The sequence below is a fragment of the Malus domestica genome, chromosome 13, assembly GCF_042453785.1.
Source record: "Malus domestica chromosome 13, GDT2T_hap1".
Classification (NCBI taxonomy): Eukaryota; Viridiplantae; Streptophyta; class Magnoliopsida; order Rosales; family Rosaceae; genus Malus; species Malus domestica.
The window spans coordinates 11659097-11680430 of NC_091673.1; the positions used below are offsets into that span (position 1 = coordinate 11659097).

General features: G+C 38.9%; 4 protein-coding genes and 1 long non-coding RNA gene across 8 annotated transcripts; 1 reads left to right on the top strand and 4 right to left on the bottom strand.

Moving 5' to 3' along the window:
* Nucleotides 1-297: 297 nt before the first annotated feature.
* LOC103452777 (protein high chlorophyll fluorescent 107) lies at nucleotides 298-4250 on the bottom strand. The gene is made up of 8 exons (XM_008392313.3): nucleotides 3639-4250; nucleotides 3384-3527; nucleotides 2732-3037; nucleotides 2554-2613; nucleotides 2123-2368; nucleotides 1489-1599; nucleotides 1074-1250; nucleotides 298-948 (listed from the first exon to the last, which is right to left on the bottom strand). The coding sequence occupies exons 1-8, from the start codon at nucleotides 4155-4157 to the stop codon at nucleotides 622-624; spliced, it is 1890 nt and encodes a 629-aa protein (XP_008390535.2). The 5' UTR covers nucleotides 4158-4250; the 3' UTR covers nucleotides 298-621.
* Nucleotides 1681-1985, top strand: LOC114820539 (uncharacterized). Its single transcript, XR_003767983.2, has 2 exons — nucleotides 1681-1898; nucleotides 1952-1985. It is a non-coding gene; the product is annotated as an uncharacterized lncRNA (long non-coding RNA).
* Nucleotides 4251-5737: 1487 nt separating the features above from the next.
* On the bottom strand, nucleotides 5738-12082 carry LOC103423952 (FIP1[III]-like protein). 3 transcript variants are annotated; one of them, XM_008362026.4, is made up of 9 exons: nucleotides 11529-12082; nucleotides 11217-11338; nucleotides 10932-11058; nucleotides 10621-10686; nucleotides 10384-10518; nucleotides 10195-10296; nucleotides 9929-10113; nucleotides 8075-9803; nucleotides 5738-6524 (listed from the first exon to the last, which is right to left on the bottom strand). In XM_008362026.4, the coding sequence occupies exons 1-9, from the start codon at nucleotides 11907-11909 to the stop codon at nucleotides 5970-5972; spliced, it is 3402 nt and encodes a 1133-aa protein (XP_008360248.2). In that variant the 5' UTR covers nucleotides 11910-12082; the 3' UTR covers nucleotides 5738-5969. The 3 variants fall into 3 exon arrangements, with proteins under 3 accessions (XP_008360248.2, XP_008360247.2, XP_017184656.2); XM_008362025.4 differs by having other exon boundaries at nucleotides 8054-9803; XM_017329167.3 differs by lacking the exons at nucleotides 10932-11058; nucleotides 11217-11338 and having other exon boundaries at nucleotides 8054-9803.
* Nucleotides 12083-12805: 723 nt separating this feature from the next.
* On the bottom strand, nucleotides 12806-17049 carry LOC103452781 (uncharacterized). Of its 2 annotated transcripts, none has more exons than XM_008392316.4 (13): nucleotides 16655-17049; nucleotides 16332-16518; nucleotides 16174-16246; nucleotides 15915-16065; nucleotides 15702-15805; nucleotides 15438-15578; nucleotides 15222-15363; nucleotides 15004-15147; nucleotides 14462-14622; nucleotides 14275-14349; nucleotides 13962-14100; nucleotides 13240-13515; nucleotides 12806-13085 (listed from the first exon to the last, which is right to left on the bottom strand). In XM_008392316.4, exons 1-13 carry the CDS (start codon nucleotides 16901-16903, stop codon nucleotides 12930-12932), a joined length of 1998 nt encoding a protein of 665 aa, XP_008390538.2. In that variant the 5' UTR covers nucleotides 16904-17049; the 3' UTR covers nucleotides 12806-12929. The 2 variants fall into 2 exon arrangements, with proteins under 2 accessions (XP_008390538.2, XP_070666576.1); XM_070810475.1 differs by having other exon boundaries at nucleotides 13240-13506; nucleotides 16655-17046.
* A 1585-nt stretch (nucleotides 17050-18634) lies between these two features.
* LOC103452779 (peptidyl-prolyl cis-trans isomerase CYP21-4) lies at nucleotides 18635-21262 on the bottom strand. Its single transcript, XM_008392315.4, has 8 exons — nucleotides 21027-21262; nucleotides 20728-20910; nucleotides 20570-20609; nucleotides 20392-20436; nucleotides 19940-20025; nucleotides 19337-19474; nucleotides 19090-19240; nucleotides 18635-18995 (listed from the first exon to the last, which is right to left on the bottom strand). Exons 2-8 carry the CDS (start codon nucleotides 20877-20879, stop codon nucleotides 18909-18911), a joined length of 699 nt encoding a protein of 232 aa, XP_008390537.2. The 5' UTR covers nucleotides 20880-20910; nucleotides 21027-21262; the 3' UTR covers nucleotides 18635-18908.
* Between the last annotated feature and the right edge of the window lie 72 nt (nucleotides 21263-21334).

The following is a 21334-nucleotide window of genomic DNA, read 5'->3' on the forward strand; positions in this document are numbered from 1 at the left end:
TTACATGCATGGTTATGCTTGTTTATCATCTCATCAGTGTGGTACACGACTACACTCCACCAATAACTAATTAGAATCACTCATTGGAATCATGTGTGCTGATTGACAACAGAATGACCAAAAGAAATTGACCAATAGCCAAATGATCAAACGATAGTCCTCCTTTATTAATTGATTGGAGAAGATTGTAAATTCGATTCACGTATATGCATGGGCAGTACATTATACATAAATAATTCGATAACTGGGTGTGACTAATCCAACTGTGACGACGTAACTTTGTTGTGTAAACCCCAATTTAAAATGGTATTGCCATTGATGTTGTCCAGTAAATTACAAGGGCCCCGATAGAACAATTCAAGCTTTTGAGTCAGAGATATGAAATATACAAAGCGAACCCTCAAAATTCATGCTACAAATTAATCACAGAGGCCATAGAAAGGAGGCCTCTTAATTTATCCCAGTATATATACTGCAACCGGATTTCAGTGGGAGATTGCAGGGTCAAATGAATCCTATATACGATTCAAATGCTCTACCTTTTCTGTACTAGAAGATCCCTCTGGAGATCCTCTCCATCTTATGTAACAGGTTCTCCATTGGCAAATCTCACTACAATGCTCACACTCTACTTCTGTTTACCGGAAAAGGCCGCGAGGTCACCATCTGAACTTCTAGCTTTGATGGGTCTAGAGATAACTTTTCCTTAACAAATGCATCCACATCGAACCCACTCTCGCTTTCCATGTCATTGCTATTAGAGGAAGGGCTGATTGGCTCTTCATCGATGCTACTTTCATTTGCTCCAACTATTGTTCGCAAAGCGTCCTGTCGCATTTCTTTTGAACTCTGGTCCAACCTCAAGATATTCTTTATACGTTCAAGGGCCGGATCTATGATGTCTAAGAATCCCATAACCCATGAAGCATCGTCTACAACTTCAGTACGCTGTTGCAAGAAGCCAAAAAGAGTGTTCAATGTTGAGGGCCTGAAGCCTTCCAAGACTTGCATCCCAAACAAATAGCCTTTTCACGTGTAAGATGCAGTAACCTAGCTAATTAGTGAGTACTAACCTGCTGGAAATAGAGGTCGCGAATTTCCTCTGCCCGTACAGCGTTTCCTTGATTTTCCTCTAATGATGCCCATGTCATCCATGTGACATAACTCTGAGAATTTATATTGAGGGAGGACCTAAATAATCTCCTGGCCGCTGATAGGTTACCAACTCTCTGTTCTAGAACTCCCCAAGCCTGCCACACAAACAGATGGTCATTGCCTAAAGCCTTCATAATCACACATGTGGATAACGTTGCAATGACATTGATTGATCTATGTTTCATCTTTAAGAATATTGCTTCTTATGTGTCGTTGCTAATCCTTTTGCTAACAATCATGATAGAAAGGACGCAAAGGAAGTTTCATTAAAAACTTAGCTGAACATTCTATATAGTATATATAAGATACCAGATACCTAATTACGGTCATTACCTGTAGGCAACGAGCAGCAGTTTCACTAGTTGAATTAATAGACAATGCTTTTTGATACAATTTCCTTGCTGTCTCTATGTTTCCTTCTTTCCATTCCATCCACCCCCAAGCCTAAACATCCGAAGATTTTGCAATCAATGAATTAGTTTTGTGTTAAATTCAATGATGCATGTATACACAAACAAGCCCTGTGATCCTAAAGATACTTCTATCAGGTTTTATCAGCAAGTAGTCAATGCATAAAAGAGGGAAATCACTTTTCTTTTGTACAAAGAAATTATGATGTTGTATGAAACAAAGATAAAAAAGAATGTCATGGTAAGCAACAAGAAGATGCAAGTCACTTTATGCAGGCAACAAAACGCCCAATAAATTAGCGGTATACAAGTCACAGATTCCACTTGTATCAGGTTTATGATTTACAATCATTATCTATATTAATTTCAAACATTACCTATACAAGTCACAGACATAATTTATCAGGCCGGTCATATCAACAACAACAACAACAACAACAAAGCCTTTTCCCACTAAGTGGGGTCGGCTACGGCCGGTCATATCAAACAAAAAAAATTGCATCAGGTTTATGATTTACAATCAAACTCAGATCTCTGTACTGATAAGAGAGTCATACCGTCCACACTGGTTGATGCCTTGGATCCAACTCAGATGCTCTCCTGAACAACTGCCGAGCAAGATTCGCGGTTGAGTTTTTATATTCCAATAAAGCAAGGGACTGAAGGAGAACTGGATCCCTTGGATTGAGTGCATGGCCAATCTTTAAAAGCTTTCTTGCCTTGTCAACATTACCTATATTAATTTCAAACATTCCCCAAACGTGCCACGCAAACCTATTCTTGGGGCTTGCCTGTATCGATTTCTACAGAGAGGTGGAAAACATCAAAATCAACACCAGAAACACAGAAAATAAACCGAAACAAAATAACATAGCCCATTTAGTAACTAAATCATTCTAAATTTCTAAGAAAAAATACTGCTGCAAAGTCCTAAGACGAACTGATAGACATGCATGACCTATTTGATAATTTACTAATAAAAAATCACCTCGAATAGTTGCCTGGCAGCACGATTATTTTCTTGTTGCATCTCCAACTGAGCCCATGCCTGCATTGTAAGAATTGGACAAATTAATAGGAGAAAACATTTCAACAGACCAGAAAAGAAATGAAAAGTTACTTTGTCATCGAGAAGCCTGCGTGCGTGCAAGAAAATGATGACTTACAAGCCAACTGGCACAGCTTTTGGGATTGCACCTAGTGGCCTGGCTGAACAAATACCGAGCCTGCTCATAGCGATTTGCTTTAGCTTCCAGCAATGCAAGTGTCTGATATACGTACTCATTCCCGCCACAAAATTTTAGACCTTTAGCAAGCAGATGCCTTGCCTTTTTTATATTTCCCTGCTTTAGCTCTAGAACTCCCCACCCATGCCAGGCAGCAATGTGTTTCTTATCAGCAACCGTGGCGGCATCAAATAATTCTCTAGCCCTTCTTATGTTTCCCATCTTAGTTTCCAAAACAGCCCAGCACTGTAAAAAACCACCTCAATTAATAAAATCAATCAATCAATCCTAACAAGATCTATTCCCACATATAGTTCCCAACAAGATTCTTTCGGACGCTTACAAGAAACAACGGAGTGCCTGATTTGTTCATATCCATAAAGAATCAACAACTAAATCATTCACTAATTTAGGCAGCAACTCCATCTTTCTTAGTGAATGTAAGCGGCTCATCTTAACAAAACCCGAAAACTAACATGCATCAATAGCCATTGGTCATAATCAATGAAGTTCCAGACATCTATGCTTCCATTTTTCCTAGATGAATAACAAATTGCAGAGAGTTCACTTTGGAAAAACAAAGAAAACCCACCTGCCAAATGTATGGATTTTCTCCTTGAGTAGCTTGGCACCCTTTCTCATACACAGCTCGAGCTTCCGCGGTCTTCGATTGTTTGCTCAACGCCTTCCCCAATGCCACATAAGCTCTCCCATCTTCCGGCCAATAATATATACACTTTCGCAAACCAAAAAACAAATCAAACAGAGCATTACCAATCAAGCACTCCAAAAATATTCAAACTCGCATTTTCACAAACACTTTCCCAAACTCCATATCCATACATACCTTCTCAAGTATCTGCTCCGCTTCCGCATACCGGAAGTTCCTGGTCAAGATCTTAGCTCTGTACAACGCCAAGTCCAAGTTCACCGCCAACGGCTTCTCCTTCACGCCCGACTCCGCAGCCTCCGGCTCGAATATCGGCATCTTCTTCGCCAGCTCGGCAAGCCCTGCGTCGAGGACAGTAGTTGCCGCACCGCCACCATCTCCCTCGCCGGAGACCTCCATCGCCGGCCGGCGAACCACGAGCTCACGTTTCGCGGACTCTGTCTCCGGCGGGACATCATTACTCTGGCTCTCGGTCGAAACGGTGGCGTTTGCGGGGAGCGGGTCGAGGACAGGGGTGGAGGAGTCCCGGGAAGAGCAGCGGGGAGGCGGAGGGGCGGGGAGGGAATAGGGGGAGGAGTGGAGGGGCAAAGTGGGGATCCGGAAGGTGAATTTGGAGAGGGGGTTAGGGTTTTGGGAGGCGGAGAAGAGAGAGAAGTTGGGGGGGTTGGAGGAGGAGGGAGAAGAGAGAAGGTGCATTTCTGTGACTCTGTCTGTGTGTGTTTTAACGGATTAAACTGTATTGTATGATCCACGTTGAAACCGCGAATGTGAGGCGGGTAGAGGAAGAATGCCGTCTGTATAATTACTATTATATCCTTATAGCCGTGGACGTGCGCACTTTTGGACCCTACACATTTCTCTTGTATTAAAAAAAACAACAAAAACCAAAGTAAAAAAGGTATTTCTTCTCATTTTATTTGGTATTGAAATGATAGGCATGCATGTGCTTAGCACATGAGAGTTTAATAGATTTTCACTGGAGTAATAAAAATAAAAAATTTAGAATGACAAATCGGCTCATAGCATGAATTAAGTGAACAAATAACAAATGATTTATTATCTGCAAAATTTGGATTTCGAATAATCATGCTAGACAAACTTTGAAGTTTTAGGTGATAAACTGGTATAAAATTCAACTGGCACATTATTTAATTTTAGTTGATCTAAAAAGTTGGATTTCGAATAAAAGTTCAGTGGCAATTTAAGCACATTTCTTACTTGGAATATGAACGATTTTTTTTTTTTTTTTTTTGTGGCTGGGGAGATTTGAATGAGATTAACGATTCTTGCATTACAAGCTAGTGTTTTTTCAGCAAATGAGCGTTGCGATTTTCAGTAAAGTTTGTGTGAAGTTACTAGATTATATCATTTTGTTATAGTTTCTTGGGATTTCGTATTCGAAAGGATATTTTAGTCAATTGGAATTTCCAGAAGAGCAATCTCAAAACTAACGGTCACCGGGTAACAGTTTCCTCCAAGTGAGACGACATGTACTTGAGTTGAGTAGACTGGTCTACATTTTGCCACGTTTCCACTCTTTTTCCTGGGTTCTGATGAGGACAGATTTGTTATTCTACGTGGAACCCCCTCATTGGTCAGTTTTTTAAAGATCAGATAGCGCATCCGACAAAAACAATCCAAAATCTAAACATGCGAGCATGTGTTTTTAGGTAGAACTCTCTGCAGTTCCTTTTCTACATGGCCACATATCAGGAAAGCTCATTGTAATCCGATGAGATCAAAAAATAGTTCGTCTCATTTTTTTTATAAGAGGCGTTGTATAGGATGACATTGGCAGTGTGTCTTACCTAAGTTTTTTAATGTAGTCGGACTAAGTTTTTCAACGTAACCAGACGTATATTACCTATTAGTATCTCTTACATCGCATAAAACGTAGGATCCCTTTTTCTAGATCTCATTTTCTTCCATTTAAAGCATGATCAGTCATAAAATCAAATTTTAAGGAGTAACCTGTATAAAGCAGGACAGTAGCTCACACAATGTCAAAATATGTGATCAAAATTAGCTGAGCTTGTATGCCATAACAAAATAAACAACCAGCTATAAAGCTCGCGTACAGGCAAGAACGATATTAGAGTGAATGGCATCAGTCTGCATTCTGAACAAAAAAAACGTAACGAATTCGAGCAAAAAATTCATGAACTTGATGTTTGGCCATCTGCAATTGATCATCACCATCACTTTTTCAAAGAAATAAGATTGTATGAGAAACTAACAGAAAGCAGCGACTCCCTACGAAATTGTACAAATCCTCAAAAATGAATCACCATGGGAGATTATTATTATTATACCAATGAGCTTTTTTCAGGTAGGGAAAATGTCAGTACATTTAGATATCAAATCTTTCCTCCAATTTCAATGAAAGAGGAAAGCAAATTAAATTTCTAACCTGATTCTTCATCTTGATTGCTGAGTTGTGTTTTATAGTTTATTGACCTGCTTCAAATAGCACAAGTCATCCTGTCAAAGACTTCAACCACAAGTCTCCTAAACAGCCTCTATACCGCCCCACCTCCTCTTTCGGCTTGGCCTATGTAACTGTGCTTCAGCTGTTTCAACTAGATCAATCTCAGGCTTGGACAACTTGTCTGGCTCTTTTTTCAGGGTGATTGGCTCCTTAAAACGCTCCCCACGTTTCTCCATTTTTGCCTTCGTCGCAAGAATCCTTTGGTTGTCATATCCTTCTGCAACCTTGTCCCCACTGGAACCAATTTCTCCACAGAATGTTCGCCTATTCACATTCTGAGCTGCTGATGAATACTCAGAAGCATGTTTTCCCTGTAAGGGATGTGCCGTCTTGAGGTCTTCTGTCAGAGTCTGGCCCGCTTCAGCATCCAAATCACCATTTTCAACTGGAAACTTATCGAGCCCTTTTGTATTGTTTTGGTTGCGTCCGACTTTTTGGGTGTTAAATTGGACTGCCCTCACCTTCTCATATTGACTACAATCCGCTAAGGTTGTCTGCTCACCACCAAACTCTGGATCCATATTTTCCAGCATACCATTGCGAATCAAACTTCCACGTTTGTGGCTTCTTACAGACTGCAGCGTAAAGCAAGGAAATGTCACACTTTTGTAAAATATTAGTCAACTAAACAGTAAAACAGACGATTAGAAACATGCAGCAGAATGAACCACCAACAAATTCCAGCAAGTTCCAAGTATGATGTAAAAGACTTCAAACTAAGGAAATATCACCCAGGCCCTGCAACATCCGTTAAAATGTCTTCAAATAGGTGGCAGATGTAAAAGACTAGGTAAATAAAGTGAAGGGACTATTCAATAAGTATCACTTGTGTTCAAAGGACATCTAATCAATCAAATCCAGGAGACAGGAACTTTCCTTTTTCCCTTTGATACTGAGATTTGATGTAAGAAACACAAATATTTGATTTTCACATTGAATATTCAGTTGATACTTGGTAGGAGACTGCCTAACAAGGATTAAGAGCTCTAAATTGTCGGTGCATTGCAGGAATATTCAGACAATAGAAAAGAAAAGTAAAGAGCATGACTGCCAGTAGGACATTAGCCATAGTTTGAAGTATAAATTAACAGAGCATGGAAATAGCAAAGAGACAAAGGTTGCAACTTTTTGACAGCAAGAAAGAAAGAATCTCAATAAATAAAGAATGAAAGACGATAGCTAAATAAGGGAGAATCCCTCCCATTTTCTTCTTCAACTGGGTATGTGCCCAAAAGGAGTCCCACAACTACTGGAATTAAAATAATTGCAGACTAATAATGAAATCACATTAACCCAATGGTGTTACAAAGAAGACCAAAGTTTTCAGATCAAATGAACCCTAAAAATCAAAACACAAACAAACATGGAAATAAGAACATGAAATTGTACAAAATACATTCTATAAATGAGAGATAAATATGAAAACCACCCAAAACTATAACAGAAGCATGTGATGACAGGTAGTGTGGAAAAACAAGCAAATTTGAAAAGAAACAACAACAACAACAAAGCCTTTTCCCACTAAGTGGGGTCGGCTATATGAATCCTAGAACGTCATTGCGCTCGGTTTTGGAACCTTAAATACTATAGATTCTGTTAACTTGAACAATATCTCAAGTAACACCCATTGTTATCATATGTCATCCAATATAAAACACCTATTTTATTCAAATATTTTAGCACCATGTTTTGATTTGCAAGGTGTAAAGCAGTCTCTTTTACTTGTCAACCTCCATGAAATCAACAAGCATGACAAGCCTACTTTACCCAGAAATTCCTGACAGATAACGAGGAATAGGAAAGTATAGAAGATTCTACAATAATGCCTTAATGATTGACGGGGAACCTTATTCCCCCAACTTACATGCTTGACACACTGGATATAGAAGGCCATCCTAATGGGAACCAACAATTAAGAACATATAGGCAACACATTACTTAAGAGAGAGGAAAGTTAAAATACGATATAAGAGGAAAGGAAACAAAAAAATAGAGAAAAGAAGAGAGCAAAAGTGCAATGAGATAGCATTAAAAAGAATAAGAAGGGATTGCTCAACTCTTGTCGAGCACTCATATATACAAGTACAATGATACAAGGTTTCACCTTGGGTTCCCCCAACTGTACCTTTCCTTCCCCAACAACCAAGTCAATCGAACCTCTGCACCTCAGGGCCGTCCGCTCATGCTTACCGATATACATCTTAGAACTACTATTAATACAGTTAGCACTACTTCCTTTTCTCATCAATTCTAGTCTATCCTGCTCTGATAGCATATCAACATGCATTGCATCATTGTAGGAACCATATTTAGCATGAAATTTGTCATGTCTTACAAATTTCTGATATGAAAGGGATGACTTCTCAGAATACAATTTATCACCACGGCACCTGACAGTTAACTGATCCTCAGTCCAGTGTAGGACTTCAGATCGCTGGTTAGATCTTCTCCACTTAAATTGATCACTCGGATAAATGATGTCATCAATTTCATCAGCATTATAACGATTATCAAACCAATTACTTTCTTTGAATTCAGCAGAGTATGTTTCTCTAGCATGTCTCCAATATCTTTCATCAGTTGCTCTTGTGTGAGAAACATCAATTCTTGGTGATAGGGAATCAATCCACCTTCCTTCATCCCCTGCGTATGATTCTTTGTAAGACTGATCGAACAAATATTGATTTTCTCCATGTCTGCAATATTCATTTTCAATTTTCTCAGACCATGAATCATCCCAATCAAAATTGGGACTGTCAACATATCCACCCCTTCCCCTGGAGTGTTGTAATTCTCTCCTGAGCCGAGGAAACTGCCTTTCATCAAATTCATCCAAATTATTCGTTCTTTGATCAGTGAATGAAGCACATTTCCTAAATTTTTCTCCCACAAAGTCATCTTCACGTTTATAACCGAAACGGCCACCACCATGGATGGGTATTTTCTGAAACTGCAGTTTCTTGGCATTCCTTCTAAATTGAGCATCCCTTTCTTCAACAGTGTGTGGGGAATAACTGGAATGCCACCCCCTGGACTCCCTGCTCGAGAGAGGACTCCTCTCCTTAGAGAATCGTGCTCTTCCAAAACGATGCCAATCTCTATCCCTATCTTCACAAAAATACTCCCTTTCATTCCAGTTTTTTCTGAAAAATGGATCTAGCTTGTCTTGGATCTTGTGATTACCTTTTCTATCCACATAATTTGTTTTAGCGGTATGAACATGGTTGTCGGCATATCTCCGAGATTCTTTATAATCTGAAATATCTTCTCTATCACTACAGCCAAAATCTCGCAGAATTTTTTTCTGTCTGCTATAATTCAATGAGCTATCCCTGTCATAAAGGTCCTCCATTTCCGAGGTGAGGGAAGCATCATCATCATCATCATCTTTAATGTGAATCTTTGGTTCGACAACACTGTGAAGCCTCCTTTTCTGATGCTTATGCTCCTTTTGAGCATGACTATTACGTGTGGAATAATTTTTTATATCAACTATTGTTCTCTTGATGCCATTGCTTTTCGAGTTCTCAAAAGATGATGTGACAGGAGTATGAATATCTTCTGGATCAAAATGAACACCATTCTTTGATGCTTCAGAATCACTTCCAAAACAGGATGAAGTGGGGCTAAGTTGATCGTCATCACCAAATGATAATTGTGCCTCCATCAGGCATTGATCAGCATACAAAGTATCCTTGCCAACACCGTCCCTTGTTTTATTTGCAATTTCAGTAGTCTCCAATGAGACAGCATTCCCCTGAATTTGGTCATACCCATCCAGAGCAACGACCTGGTTATTTCTTTGATCAGAATCTATTTTCATTGGACAAGTGGCACTGATCCTCGGGGAACACCTGATGATGTCAAGGAAAACCATATGAATTATGGGTGCCTTCAGAAATTGTAATTAAATTTATATATGGAAATTGGAACCTAATAATTGAATTATTTAGGGCTCCACATATAACAGAATACAAACCTGTCTGATCTTCTTGTGTTCCCTTCCGGAGTTCCTACCAATAAATCATCTTCTTCGGCAGGAATAATTTGGTTGCCATTTGCAGTTAATTCTCCATTATCAGATGCCTCATGTGCAGTAAGATTTGTATGGCCCTGTTCCTCACCAGAGTTTGAGGTTTCCTCAGTGCCATCCTGCACCGCAATCTGCCCAATCAATCAATTAGTGATAACTTAATATAAGGTAGATGCAACAAATCCATCTGACAATTCAAAGTGACAGCCAACCTGTATCACAACATCAGAATCCAAACTACGTGGATGCCTACTATCAAAAGATGGTTGGCGTTCAACCATACTATCTTCAACCTGAATTGCTCTTCCTTTTGGCTGAAGAAATCAAAAGCCAAGTCATAACCATCTCAACCAAGTTTTCTAAATACAAGAATCAGAGAATAGTAATAAACTGTGACATACTAGTTCCAACTCTCTGAAACTGGAATCAGAATCTCTAGATGGAGGCGGAGCAAACTTTGTTGGTCCAGCATTGTTCGTTTCTTTATAAATAGTTTCCTGGGAGAATTTCTCATACGCAGATCCAGCTTCTTTAGCCTATTTTATGTAAGGAAGATATTAGTGGACATGTCAACACGTAAAATTTGAACAATTGTTATGGTGATATAATGAGATTCTCAAAAAATTAGAACAAATAACCTGATAAAATTTTGACGCTTTTGAGACAGGGATCCCAAACTGCATAGATGTTAGCCATAGTTGTTCCTGCAATGCATTTTAAGTATTAGGATTTTATTTACTCAGAGCTGTGCTAAAGAAAACAAATGAGAACCGGTTGGCCATATCACAAGACTATTAACGGCACAGCCACAAGTACAGCATAGAAAGTTTCGGGAAAAAACTTTTTCAACCTGCCAGAACATCTAAATGGGATCTAGAAGACTAGAACGGACACTATTTTTACACCATAAATTTCTTTGGGATGATAAGCATGGCATTATTTCAGTTACCAGGGAGATGCAGTACTGTTTCCAACAGTCCTCGTTCAAACCGAAATTGAAATAATCTGTTACATCAACTCCAGGATACTTCCATGGCTTCTCCTCAAATGATTCAATGTTTACATCAAGTATGGTCCTGGAATAAAGAAAACAATGACGCTAATGTGTCATAGTCCAGTTCAGTATTACTCTAAAACCGTCGTTTTTAAGAAGGTTCAAACTGTAGCCAAAATTCCCAATTATACATAAATTGGGTCTGTCCAATATTTAAAATTTTGTTTGTAACTTACTAACCTATACCAAGGAAGTCTGAAACCATATCTATTTTGAGCCACCATTCGATTAGGGGGATCACGAATACCACTAATCTGAGAGCTCGACCCCTTGTGTTGATAGCACATACTATTATCATGGTACTGCACAAAGCACAAAGCACCAAGCATCTATGAATATGAAAAATCGTAATCATCATCTATGAACATCTAGTTCTGTAAGCAGAAAGATTTCGATTATACATAAAGATTCCGAATACTTGAACTTTCTGTAACCAAAGATTGAAAATTACTCGTTTCAAGTTAATTTAGACAAAAAAAAAAAAGATAATACCTTATACTCTTTCGTAGGCGGAAAACCATCATCACCCTCATCCTCATGCTCATCATTCTTCACTCTCCCTCGGCCGCCATTTGGAAACACTTTGCCCTCACAGTCCTCATCATTCAGCACTATTTTCAGGTCATCCTCGCTATCACTTCCATTGAAGTCCTCATCCTCCTCCAAAGCCGAAACTTTCTCACCCAACTCCTCGCAGACAGAATCGGGCTTCTTCGAATCGGAGCCAGGACTAGCGTTTTTCGCCTTTCCATTATCATCACTTACATCTTCTGTGTAAAAGTGAGCGAAGTCTGCTACGCCATTGATGGCCAAACTGGCCTGCGCTTCAACGCCTGCATACAAATCCCCGAAATCATCGTCGAAATCCTCCATAATTTACAAACCCTGGAATTGAAGAGGGAAAACTGTGCTAGGGTTTTGCCTGACGGTGATGGAAAACCGCCATTGGCGACGAAATGATAAGCTTTGGATGCTTTGATGAACAAAAGACTGGAGCTTGAAGTGCTTTCTGTGACTTAAACCCCCCCTTAAACCCTGAATCCCTAAAACCCTAGTACGGCCAATTATTATTTATAGTTATTTTCCTTTTATGGGCTCCTACAAATTTTGGCCCGCCTAAAATAACAAGCCTCATCATCTAAGCAAATTGCTAATACATGTTTATACGGTGCTCAAGCCAACAGTACTACTCACAATCAAGATGGCAAGGAAGATGCAAATAAACTCTAATGTCCGACACGACATTATCCGTAAAGATCTATTCTTTCTTGTAAAAGAAATGGATTTATTCGTTTTCAATACGACTCTATAAGCTTTAATCTGAACACGCTGTTTTCGTTCAGCAACGCGTCGTGTACGACTCTTTCATAAATTATAAAGATAACCTTTATGTCTTCTACTTTCATTATAACGCAGTCAAATATACCATTACAATTACGCCTTTTGTTTCCATTATATCACGGTCAAACATATCACTAAATATATCTTGAATTTTAAGATGGATTTGGTTTTCATTGTGTTCTCACACAATAGTAACTAACCAAAGTTTAACTCTAATTTTTCATTTTTATATACAACGATATTTTATACTAATAGATTAAAGTTTTTGATTAAATCGCAAAACAAACCCATCATAATAATGTTTAAAAGAAACTTGTCATCCCACAAACGTCAAACCTAAAAAATCTCAACGGTTCATTGCCCACTATTTGTGCAAGTTGAGGATAGTTTCGAAGATAAGTAGCAGTGAATACTGAACCGTTGGTCCGTTTTTCTAAAAAAAATTCCACTTCATTTGCACCAAAAATATATCGATTTCTTATTATACTCTGCTCACACAAAATTGAACTACCTACTCGAAGATTAAGAGTATTACACTTTCAAGCCAACGAATTATTCATTGTTCAATGCCCGAGTGATCTCCCATGAGACGCCTTCAATTTCTTGCATAAGAGCATCACTGCCTTCACAACCCTCCCGCTTGCAGTTAACAATCGCGACCGTGAATCGCTCTTTCGCTAATGACGCCAGATACATATCTTGTTCATCCTGGGATACAGAGCAAAATTTTAGATCAATAAGAACTTCGCATACACCAAAAACTGGAAGCGTTTTCTCGACAAAACATCGATACAGATCATAAAATTAAGGACCCGAAAGAGGAGATCCTTGTGACTCGATTGTAAAAGTGACATAGGATTACCTCAGGCAGTTCATGGAATTCGTCAGGAGATATTTGCAGCAACTCTGCAGCAGCATGACCAGTACACCACGCAAAAACCTTCCCACTCTCGTCTGCGAGAGTGATTTTCAGGTGGAAAGTGCGGATAACTGCAGCGCCACAGTTGTTGTCATTACAGAAGCCACACTCCATAACCCCATTGGGGAGCTCGGTAACGAAATGACCACATGTGGTATGTGAAAATCTTGTACTGACATTGGACTGAGCCCCCAGCCAAACTGCCCAAACCTGAACTATCTGTCCACATGATAAACGATAACTACACATCCAAGAGAACTGATTCAAAGAAGGGATGCAAGATAATTTTGTCTTAAAGTTACAGAACTATGAATCCTTTATATTTTAGGTGTGGTTTTTCTACTAGTTTTGTATGAGCGGTGGGTGTTGGTGTACTGATAATAATTACAAAACCAATGCAGGAGCACACTCAGGAGTCAGGCCTACCAATCTACCATCGTTCCTTGATTCCAAATCATATTTTGGAAACAAAGTTGTGATAAACTGGCCAACATTTGCTATTGATAAGCTCAAACACGAAGAGAAGCTGAATATAAAGGCCAGTGAACATAGTAGATTAACAGCAGAAAATTCAGGAGTATAGACAAGCGAATACATACAGAAACTTAAGTCAAATGTTTTATCATGGCTACTAGCCAACAGTTAAGTTCATACAAATCCCGTACCTGCGTGCAGCTACCCTGGCTGGATAGATCAGCGAGTCTTGACAACTTACGAAGACAAGATGAATTTAGTAATGCTGGCAAGCAACTGAGGTTGAAGAAAGAAGCTCCAGCACTGTTCTCAAACCATGATGCTTCCAAGCTGCCAAGCAAATATGTTTAAGTGGAAACCAAACTAAATCACATATCTAGAAACAAATCAGAAAGTGTCCAAACAAAAACTATAAGCTGACTTGTTGCCAACATTAGAAAAAACGTTAACCAGCCTACATACTGACATCAGAGGTGACTAATTGTAATTCTTGAATAAGCTCACCACTTCCGCTTTGTCATAGAGCATGTCAGGCCTGATATGTACACTGTGTGACCAAGGCTTAACCTTCCGAGCGACCTAGGAAATAAATACATAGAAGTAAAATCAGCATCAGCATTATATATGTAAAAATTATAATCAGGGAAGAGACTGTAAAACCATCTGTATTCAATTAACTAATTCTCCATACCAATTCTTCACAAAATGAAACTTTGCCCAAATTGGTCCAGTGGTATCTTCAATTCTCAAGGAGAAAACTGCTTCTGCGGTATGTTTTTCTTTGAAAATATTGGTAACAACACCATAAAGACTGACACCAGTCATCTTGTCACGAAGGCCAGAAACAAATGACTGCAAAACTTCACAAGCAAGAGATGTTAATAAAAATTAAGAACAAATGGTAACAAGAGCGTCAGGACAGGCAGTTGATTTCACATGAACTTGGGTGATTCATTGGGTAGTAGATAAGAGCACGATAGGTTTACATGAATGGATAAGGACATTAAAGATAATTCCTGAAGAATCATAGTATGACTTAGACAGATACACAAGGAACCCGTGCAAAAGTTATATCCAGTAACGCTTCAAGCTTCAAACAGTAAGCCATTGATAAAGTAAACATAATGCATTCCTTTAGAAGCACGGTACTCGTAGCTTCTAACAGAAGTTAAATTAGAGGCATGGCTAAATAGCAGTCAATAAAATGAGGAAGTATAATAGAAAGAAACTCACTCGGAAAGGATAGCTACTGAAGTCAATAGACCCATGTGAATCACATGGCAAAGAAACTTGAGAGACTTGTGGACCCTGACTGGGATCTATTGTGCTCAGAAGTCTTGACCCTTGATACCGATTTGGTGTCAGTGCTACACATACCTGATTAATACAGAAATTAGTCTGCAGCACTTCAAGTGATAACCCAATTAGTAAAACGAAGATAAATGACTTACTTGCTCCTCATGTTGAATGAAAGGCACCAAAAACAATTGCGTTGCGCTACCAAATTCAAGGCAAACTTCACCACTTGTTTCGATACCACTATCTATAGCTCTAGAGACATATGGTTTATCCAGTGCAAGCATACTTCCCACACTGAAGAAATTGAATTATGGACATAATAAGGAACAAGTATTAAAAAAAATATGAAATCTAGTGCAAGAGTTTACCTCAAAAGATTGGCCAGGACAACCTGATCACCCCACAGCAGAAATTGTAGCTTGACATCATCTTCGTTAACAAGAGTAATTTGTTTTCTCTGTAAAGTTCCAAACTTCCCATGAACTTCCAGTGGCCCAATAGATTCAATTCTATGCATACATAGGAAAACCAAGGTAAGTGGTTCACCACCACGCACAATTTAACCCCACGAAACACCTCTATACCTCATAGAACATCTCGATTTATTAAAATATAAAGAAAATTTATCTAACCTTGCATACAATGAATAAGGGACATCTTTATTAGCTGCAGAAATTGAAGAGAATGAATCCGAATAAAACTTAGCTCCTATCAACAATGAATCACCATCGTCATCCTACATTAGTGAAGACAAAAAGGAAATGTAAGAGAAAAAAATTTATAAAATCATACCCAAACCTTTTCCCAACCGCAAGGCACCGAAGAAGTCCAACAGTAAAAGTTACCTCATCTAGCAATATCACTAGATATTCTGTTGGCAACAACCGCGGATAGCTAGATCCTCCTCCGGTGGCAGGACGAAGATAGCACCCAGTGAGGAAGATCTCCCTCCCCTTCTTCAGAATCCCATTACGGGGATCTACTAAGTCACAGTACCTGCAGGCACAAGAATTCAACATTTTGGTTTCGGATTAAACTTAAATGTAATTGTAATTTGCAAATACACATATAAAAGCAGTAGACTCCAAGATTTCGGGTAATTACCGGCGGTGGAGATAAATGTCAATGGTATTGGAGCTCCAGTAATCCCCCAAGGAAAGCATATGGATGTTGGTACCTGAGAAAATACAAAATACTAATTTCAACAACAAATGCAAACAAAAATCACATTGCAAACTGAAATTTTCGACACGAGAGACTACCCGGAAGAACAAAAGCCTCCACAACAACGGCCTCCAAAACACTACTCAATGACAAGAAATTCTTCTCATAAATGGAGTCAATCGTCACGGTGTTCGGAAGCTTCCGCCTCTTATGCTTCTTCCTCAACTGCTTCACGCATTCCGGCATCTTCTTCAGAGGCCTGTCCCTACGCTGCTCGCTCCACGCCTATCGGAAACCAAACACAAACTCTCATATTATTCCTTTCTTTCATTTCCCCACATTTTCTCGGCAACCAAACAAAGAGAGAGAGAGAGAGAGAGAGAGAGAGAGAGAGAGAGAGGAAATCGATTAAGGGCAGTACCTGGGCGAGGTCTGAGAGCAGAATCGCGGTGGTGACGCCGCTGGAGTAGGCGCTGCAAGTCTTGAGGATCCGAGAGGCGGTCCAGTTCCAGCTGGGTCGAGTACTGGTCTCCGGTCCGTTTTGATTCGGATCCAGATTTTCGTCCGTTTCGGGCGAGAGGACGGACCTGGCGTAATCGATGAATTTGAGAAGCGGATCTTCGTGGTCTTTCTGCTCATCGATGTCCATGGCCGAGTTGATTGAGTTCATTTTCGCTGAGTTTACAACTCGCCCTGGTAATCTGCTCTGAGTGAATATTGCATTAAATAGTAATACACATTTTTTTGGTTTTAAATGGGAGGGAAGAGAAATCGTTCCGGTTTTTGGCGCGAGTTTTGAAAAATATGGGTTCGGTAGTGGACTGGGCCGCAGTCCATATGATTGGTATGGGCCTCGCACGCGCTAATTCCATCAGGATTAGTCACTCCCCACCCCTTTTCATCATTAGACGCTGCCAATAAATTCCGATAAAAAAGTACAAAGCTCTTGTTGAAGCTCTGCCCTCGTAGCTTGACAACTCTGTCCTATTCTCTTAGGCATAAAATAACAGAAAAACTAATTAAATGAGTTTGAAAACTTTGAGTTTTAACGATAAGGATAAAATAAATGGTAAAGTGAATAGTATCAGGATTGACTTTTTAGTGTAAAAATGTGGTTTTTCGTTAAAATGAATAATACCAGGAGCTTTTCGTTAAAGTTTCCTAAAATAAAAGCTCAATTGTCGTTATGCCCTCAGAATTGTGATATAATGGCATTCGCGGGGTTGGCAAAATCTGTGGCTCAAAATTGACTTTTCCAATGTGATCTCCTACTTTGCTTCTACCTCTTTTTATCCTCCTTGGCAGCTTCAAATTCGTTGGAAATATTGCCTTTTCCTTTTGCAGCACATGGTTTACCATTGCTCTCATATTTTTGAGAAGGGAATGCCATCGCTAATAAATTGGCGAATTTAGGGTTGCTTTCGTCTTCCCTTGTATGGTATCTCTTTTCTAGACATGATTTTTAGACATCCCAACCAACCTAAGGTTTGTCTTCTCTTTTTGATGATTTTTGTTATTTGCATGATCGTCTTTTCTTTTTGTTTTGCAGATTATTACCTTTAGACCATCTCCAATGGTTGAGCTAAAAACCAAATATTTTAGCCCGGAAAATTTAGTTTTTAGTCCAGAAACAGCTTTTATGCTCCAACCGCTCTAGCCTAAAATTATTAAATAATGAACTTAGGCTATTTTTGTGGATAAATTTTTTTTTTAAATAAATATGTAGACTATCGTAAATTAATTTTATGAACATTTTAATCTAAAAAATTTTAAATTCCGATAATATTGAAAAATTTAAATTCCGATTTATGGGCTAAATTTTGGGAGAAATCTGACCTTGGTTTAGCATTTAGCATTTAGCCCAAATTTTCCCCTTGGGTTGGATTGGGTTTGGGAGGAAATTTTGGGAGATAATTTGACTTTTAGCCCACCATTGGAGTTGGTCTTAGATTTTGTTTTAAATGAGTTAAATTTCATGTCCCCCTTTTCCTTGTATCTTTCTTATTTTCATTTCTAAAAGGGTAAAGTTTATGTCCATTCTTTTTCATGTATTTCTTTTCTTTCTTTTTTTTTGGTATTGCGAGGGGTAAAATTCATATTTCTCAATTAAGTGTAACTTCTTTTTTTCGTCAATCAATAAAATGTTCCTTATAACGTCGAGGTTTCTTAATAATAAAAATAAAAAAAATAAAAAAATAAAAGGTGACTCAATTCTCACTTTGCCCTCACAACCATTTTGTCTTAATTGACCCATGAACCTTGGAAAGAGTGATACAGAGAATGTTCATGGGGCGAAGTCGGACAAAATGAGGTTCGGTGGGCAAAGTGATATATGAGTCACAATCTAGAGGGCATAACAAACTAACAATAATTAAGCGTAATTTGAAATATCACACAATGATTACCACAACAAACTCGCATATCAGATTTAGCTGCATTGTCGTATTTTGTCCACCCCACATATGGAATCTGTACCTAGAAAAAAAAAGTATCAAAACTCCCCCCTCCCCACTGCAAATTACAACCCAAATCGAGAGAGGAGGAAAAATCGGATGGGAACATCAGAAACCTAAATGATGTACTGTCACAAACAATGCAAGAGCAGTCCAGCAAGACGACGCTCAAACCAGCAACGATGCTGTGCATGTATACTTCACATTAGAATTGAGTTGCCCTTAGATCTCATGTTTCAGAATCACGCCGGTGATCCCTACAGATGATTTAGGCCGATAATGTTCATCTGTATCGACCTCTTCAATTTCCTGAATGGAAGACCGTATGCAAAGCATTATAAATTAGGTATTATCCAAGTCTAGGCATGATAATAAGTTACCCAAGCTGCACAGAATTTTATACCTGTACCACTTCCTCTCCTTTGATGACCCGTCCGAATACAATTAGCTTATCATTTAAATCTGGTATTGGTGCAGTTGTGATAACAAGCTCAAATTCTTTGTTGTCTGGTCTAGCCTTCGTAGTTCCAAGCATAAAAGCTTCATGCTTCGGACTACAGGTTCACACAGGCAAGAATAAGCTATCAGCTTTGCAACACAGGACCAACAGGCCACACAACCAATGTAAAAGTTTTATCTATGAAACAAACCTCGTAACAAGTTGACTACGAAGCTTCCCTTTTGATATCCAATCTTCAGCAGCTCCAAGTCCTTGGGAACCACCCCCTTTGATTATATAGTGCTTGATCACGTGACTGAACGACATCCCCTTGAAGTGTCCCTTTTGACTGCAAAACTAATGCCTTAGAAGTGCCATGACGGCATAACACACTATTGCCCTTACAACCAACAAAAACCAAGCAAGTCTATTTCTGGATGTTACTGCTACTCAGAATCTTGAAATGATTTCTAATCGTCGAAGTTCTAATTTTATTTACAATTTAGCCTGGATACAAGTCAACTAGGTCTCCATATCACCAAGGTTATATGAACCTTTAACCTGTTGTTGCGTATTTGATAATTTACAAAGGAGTTACAACAAAATATACCCCTTGGCTTATAAGATGATAAAAATATTAAATAATAAACCCCTTGGATCCGAGCAATTTTACTAACAGCTATGTACAAGGTCACCCCGTCCCATAATTTTAACTTTATTCTCTTACTCTGTAGAGAAATAGCTTCAAATAGAGATGATTTAATATTACTACAGCAAGTATGCATGCAAGATACATGTGATGTCGAATACTCACCATAAGTCAATAAATCTATCCACGACCTCTGGAGAACCATCCTTGAAAAGTTCCACCGTGATAGGACCTTTTGGTGTATTTAGAATCTACAAAATACACAGGGAAGTGGAAGAAGAAAGAAAGTGAATAACTATAATTGTGGAAAAGCAGACAGGTGACTTACACTCTAAAAATAAAACATCAGCGGAAAGACTAGGAATGAAATGACACCGAAGGAAACCGGTGCAGCAATCCTAATTGTTAAATTTTCCCAACCCAGATACCTTCCGAGAAAAGAGGTTTATTGATAAACTTTGCTACATAACAAATTTAACGGCCGCAGCAACACCACAAGGTCCACAACCACCCCGCCGCGTTAATTCTAGAAATCGAAAATTGCAGGTTCATGCAATGTGACACCAAATAGAAAGTTGGCAGTACAGCAAATGTGTTTAAGAACTTAAGAAACTTACAGCATAACCGGGAAGATCGCCCTTCTTTCCAAACCCATCAAAATCCTAAACAAACAAACAAAAAAAACCCACCTAATTTAGTCAACTACACATTTACGCATAATTATTATCCAAACAAGAAGATTAATTCATTCTTAATTAATTACGCAAATGGAAAATACCCATTCCAAATTAATACCTCTCGATTAGATAACTCCGACCCAGATTGGTCCAGCGACCTACGAGGGCAAATTAGCGCGCACGATAAAAAAAAGTAGCTGAAACTACCCATATATAATCCAACTTTCCAAACAGATAAAATCATCAAAATTTTGAAAATATCAGTTGAAATGGTACCTTCGGAACCAATAGCGATAAGTGGCGACTAACGACAAGGCAGCCAAGGCGATGATTAAATTGCACATAACTATGGTGGTGATACTGATTCGAGTCGGCCCCTTCTTCTTCTTGCTCTGAAGTAACAGCGCCTGCGGCTTTATCCGCGCCATGAGGTTCGAACTTCAACTCTAATCACGAAATCTGAAGCAAAAAAAATTAATTAAAACTAAAAAATTGGTTGATGAATCTTGATCCCCAAATCGATTGGAATCGAAACCCTAAAAATGAAGTGGAATTTGAAATTGGTGAGAGAGTACCTTTGGGGGGTTGGTTGGATTGGGTCGCAGTGAGGTTCAAGTGTTTGAATCGGATAGAGAGAGAGAGAGAGAGATTAGAGTTTGGTGGGCGATTTCAGTTTTAAGTAACCGGTCTGGTTCGAATTTTTCGATCTTTCTCGTTGAATTTAATTTTGTGATTTCAAAAAATTTAAGTTGGTGGATGGAGATGGAGCCCACGTGAGATTATTCGCCGGAGAAAAGAAAACAAATCTCTTGAAAAATTAAGGAATGGACGGTTGTGATTGAACTAGCGTGTTGATTTCGGTTGTTTGGCGTTTGGTTTTGTG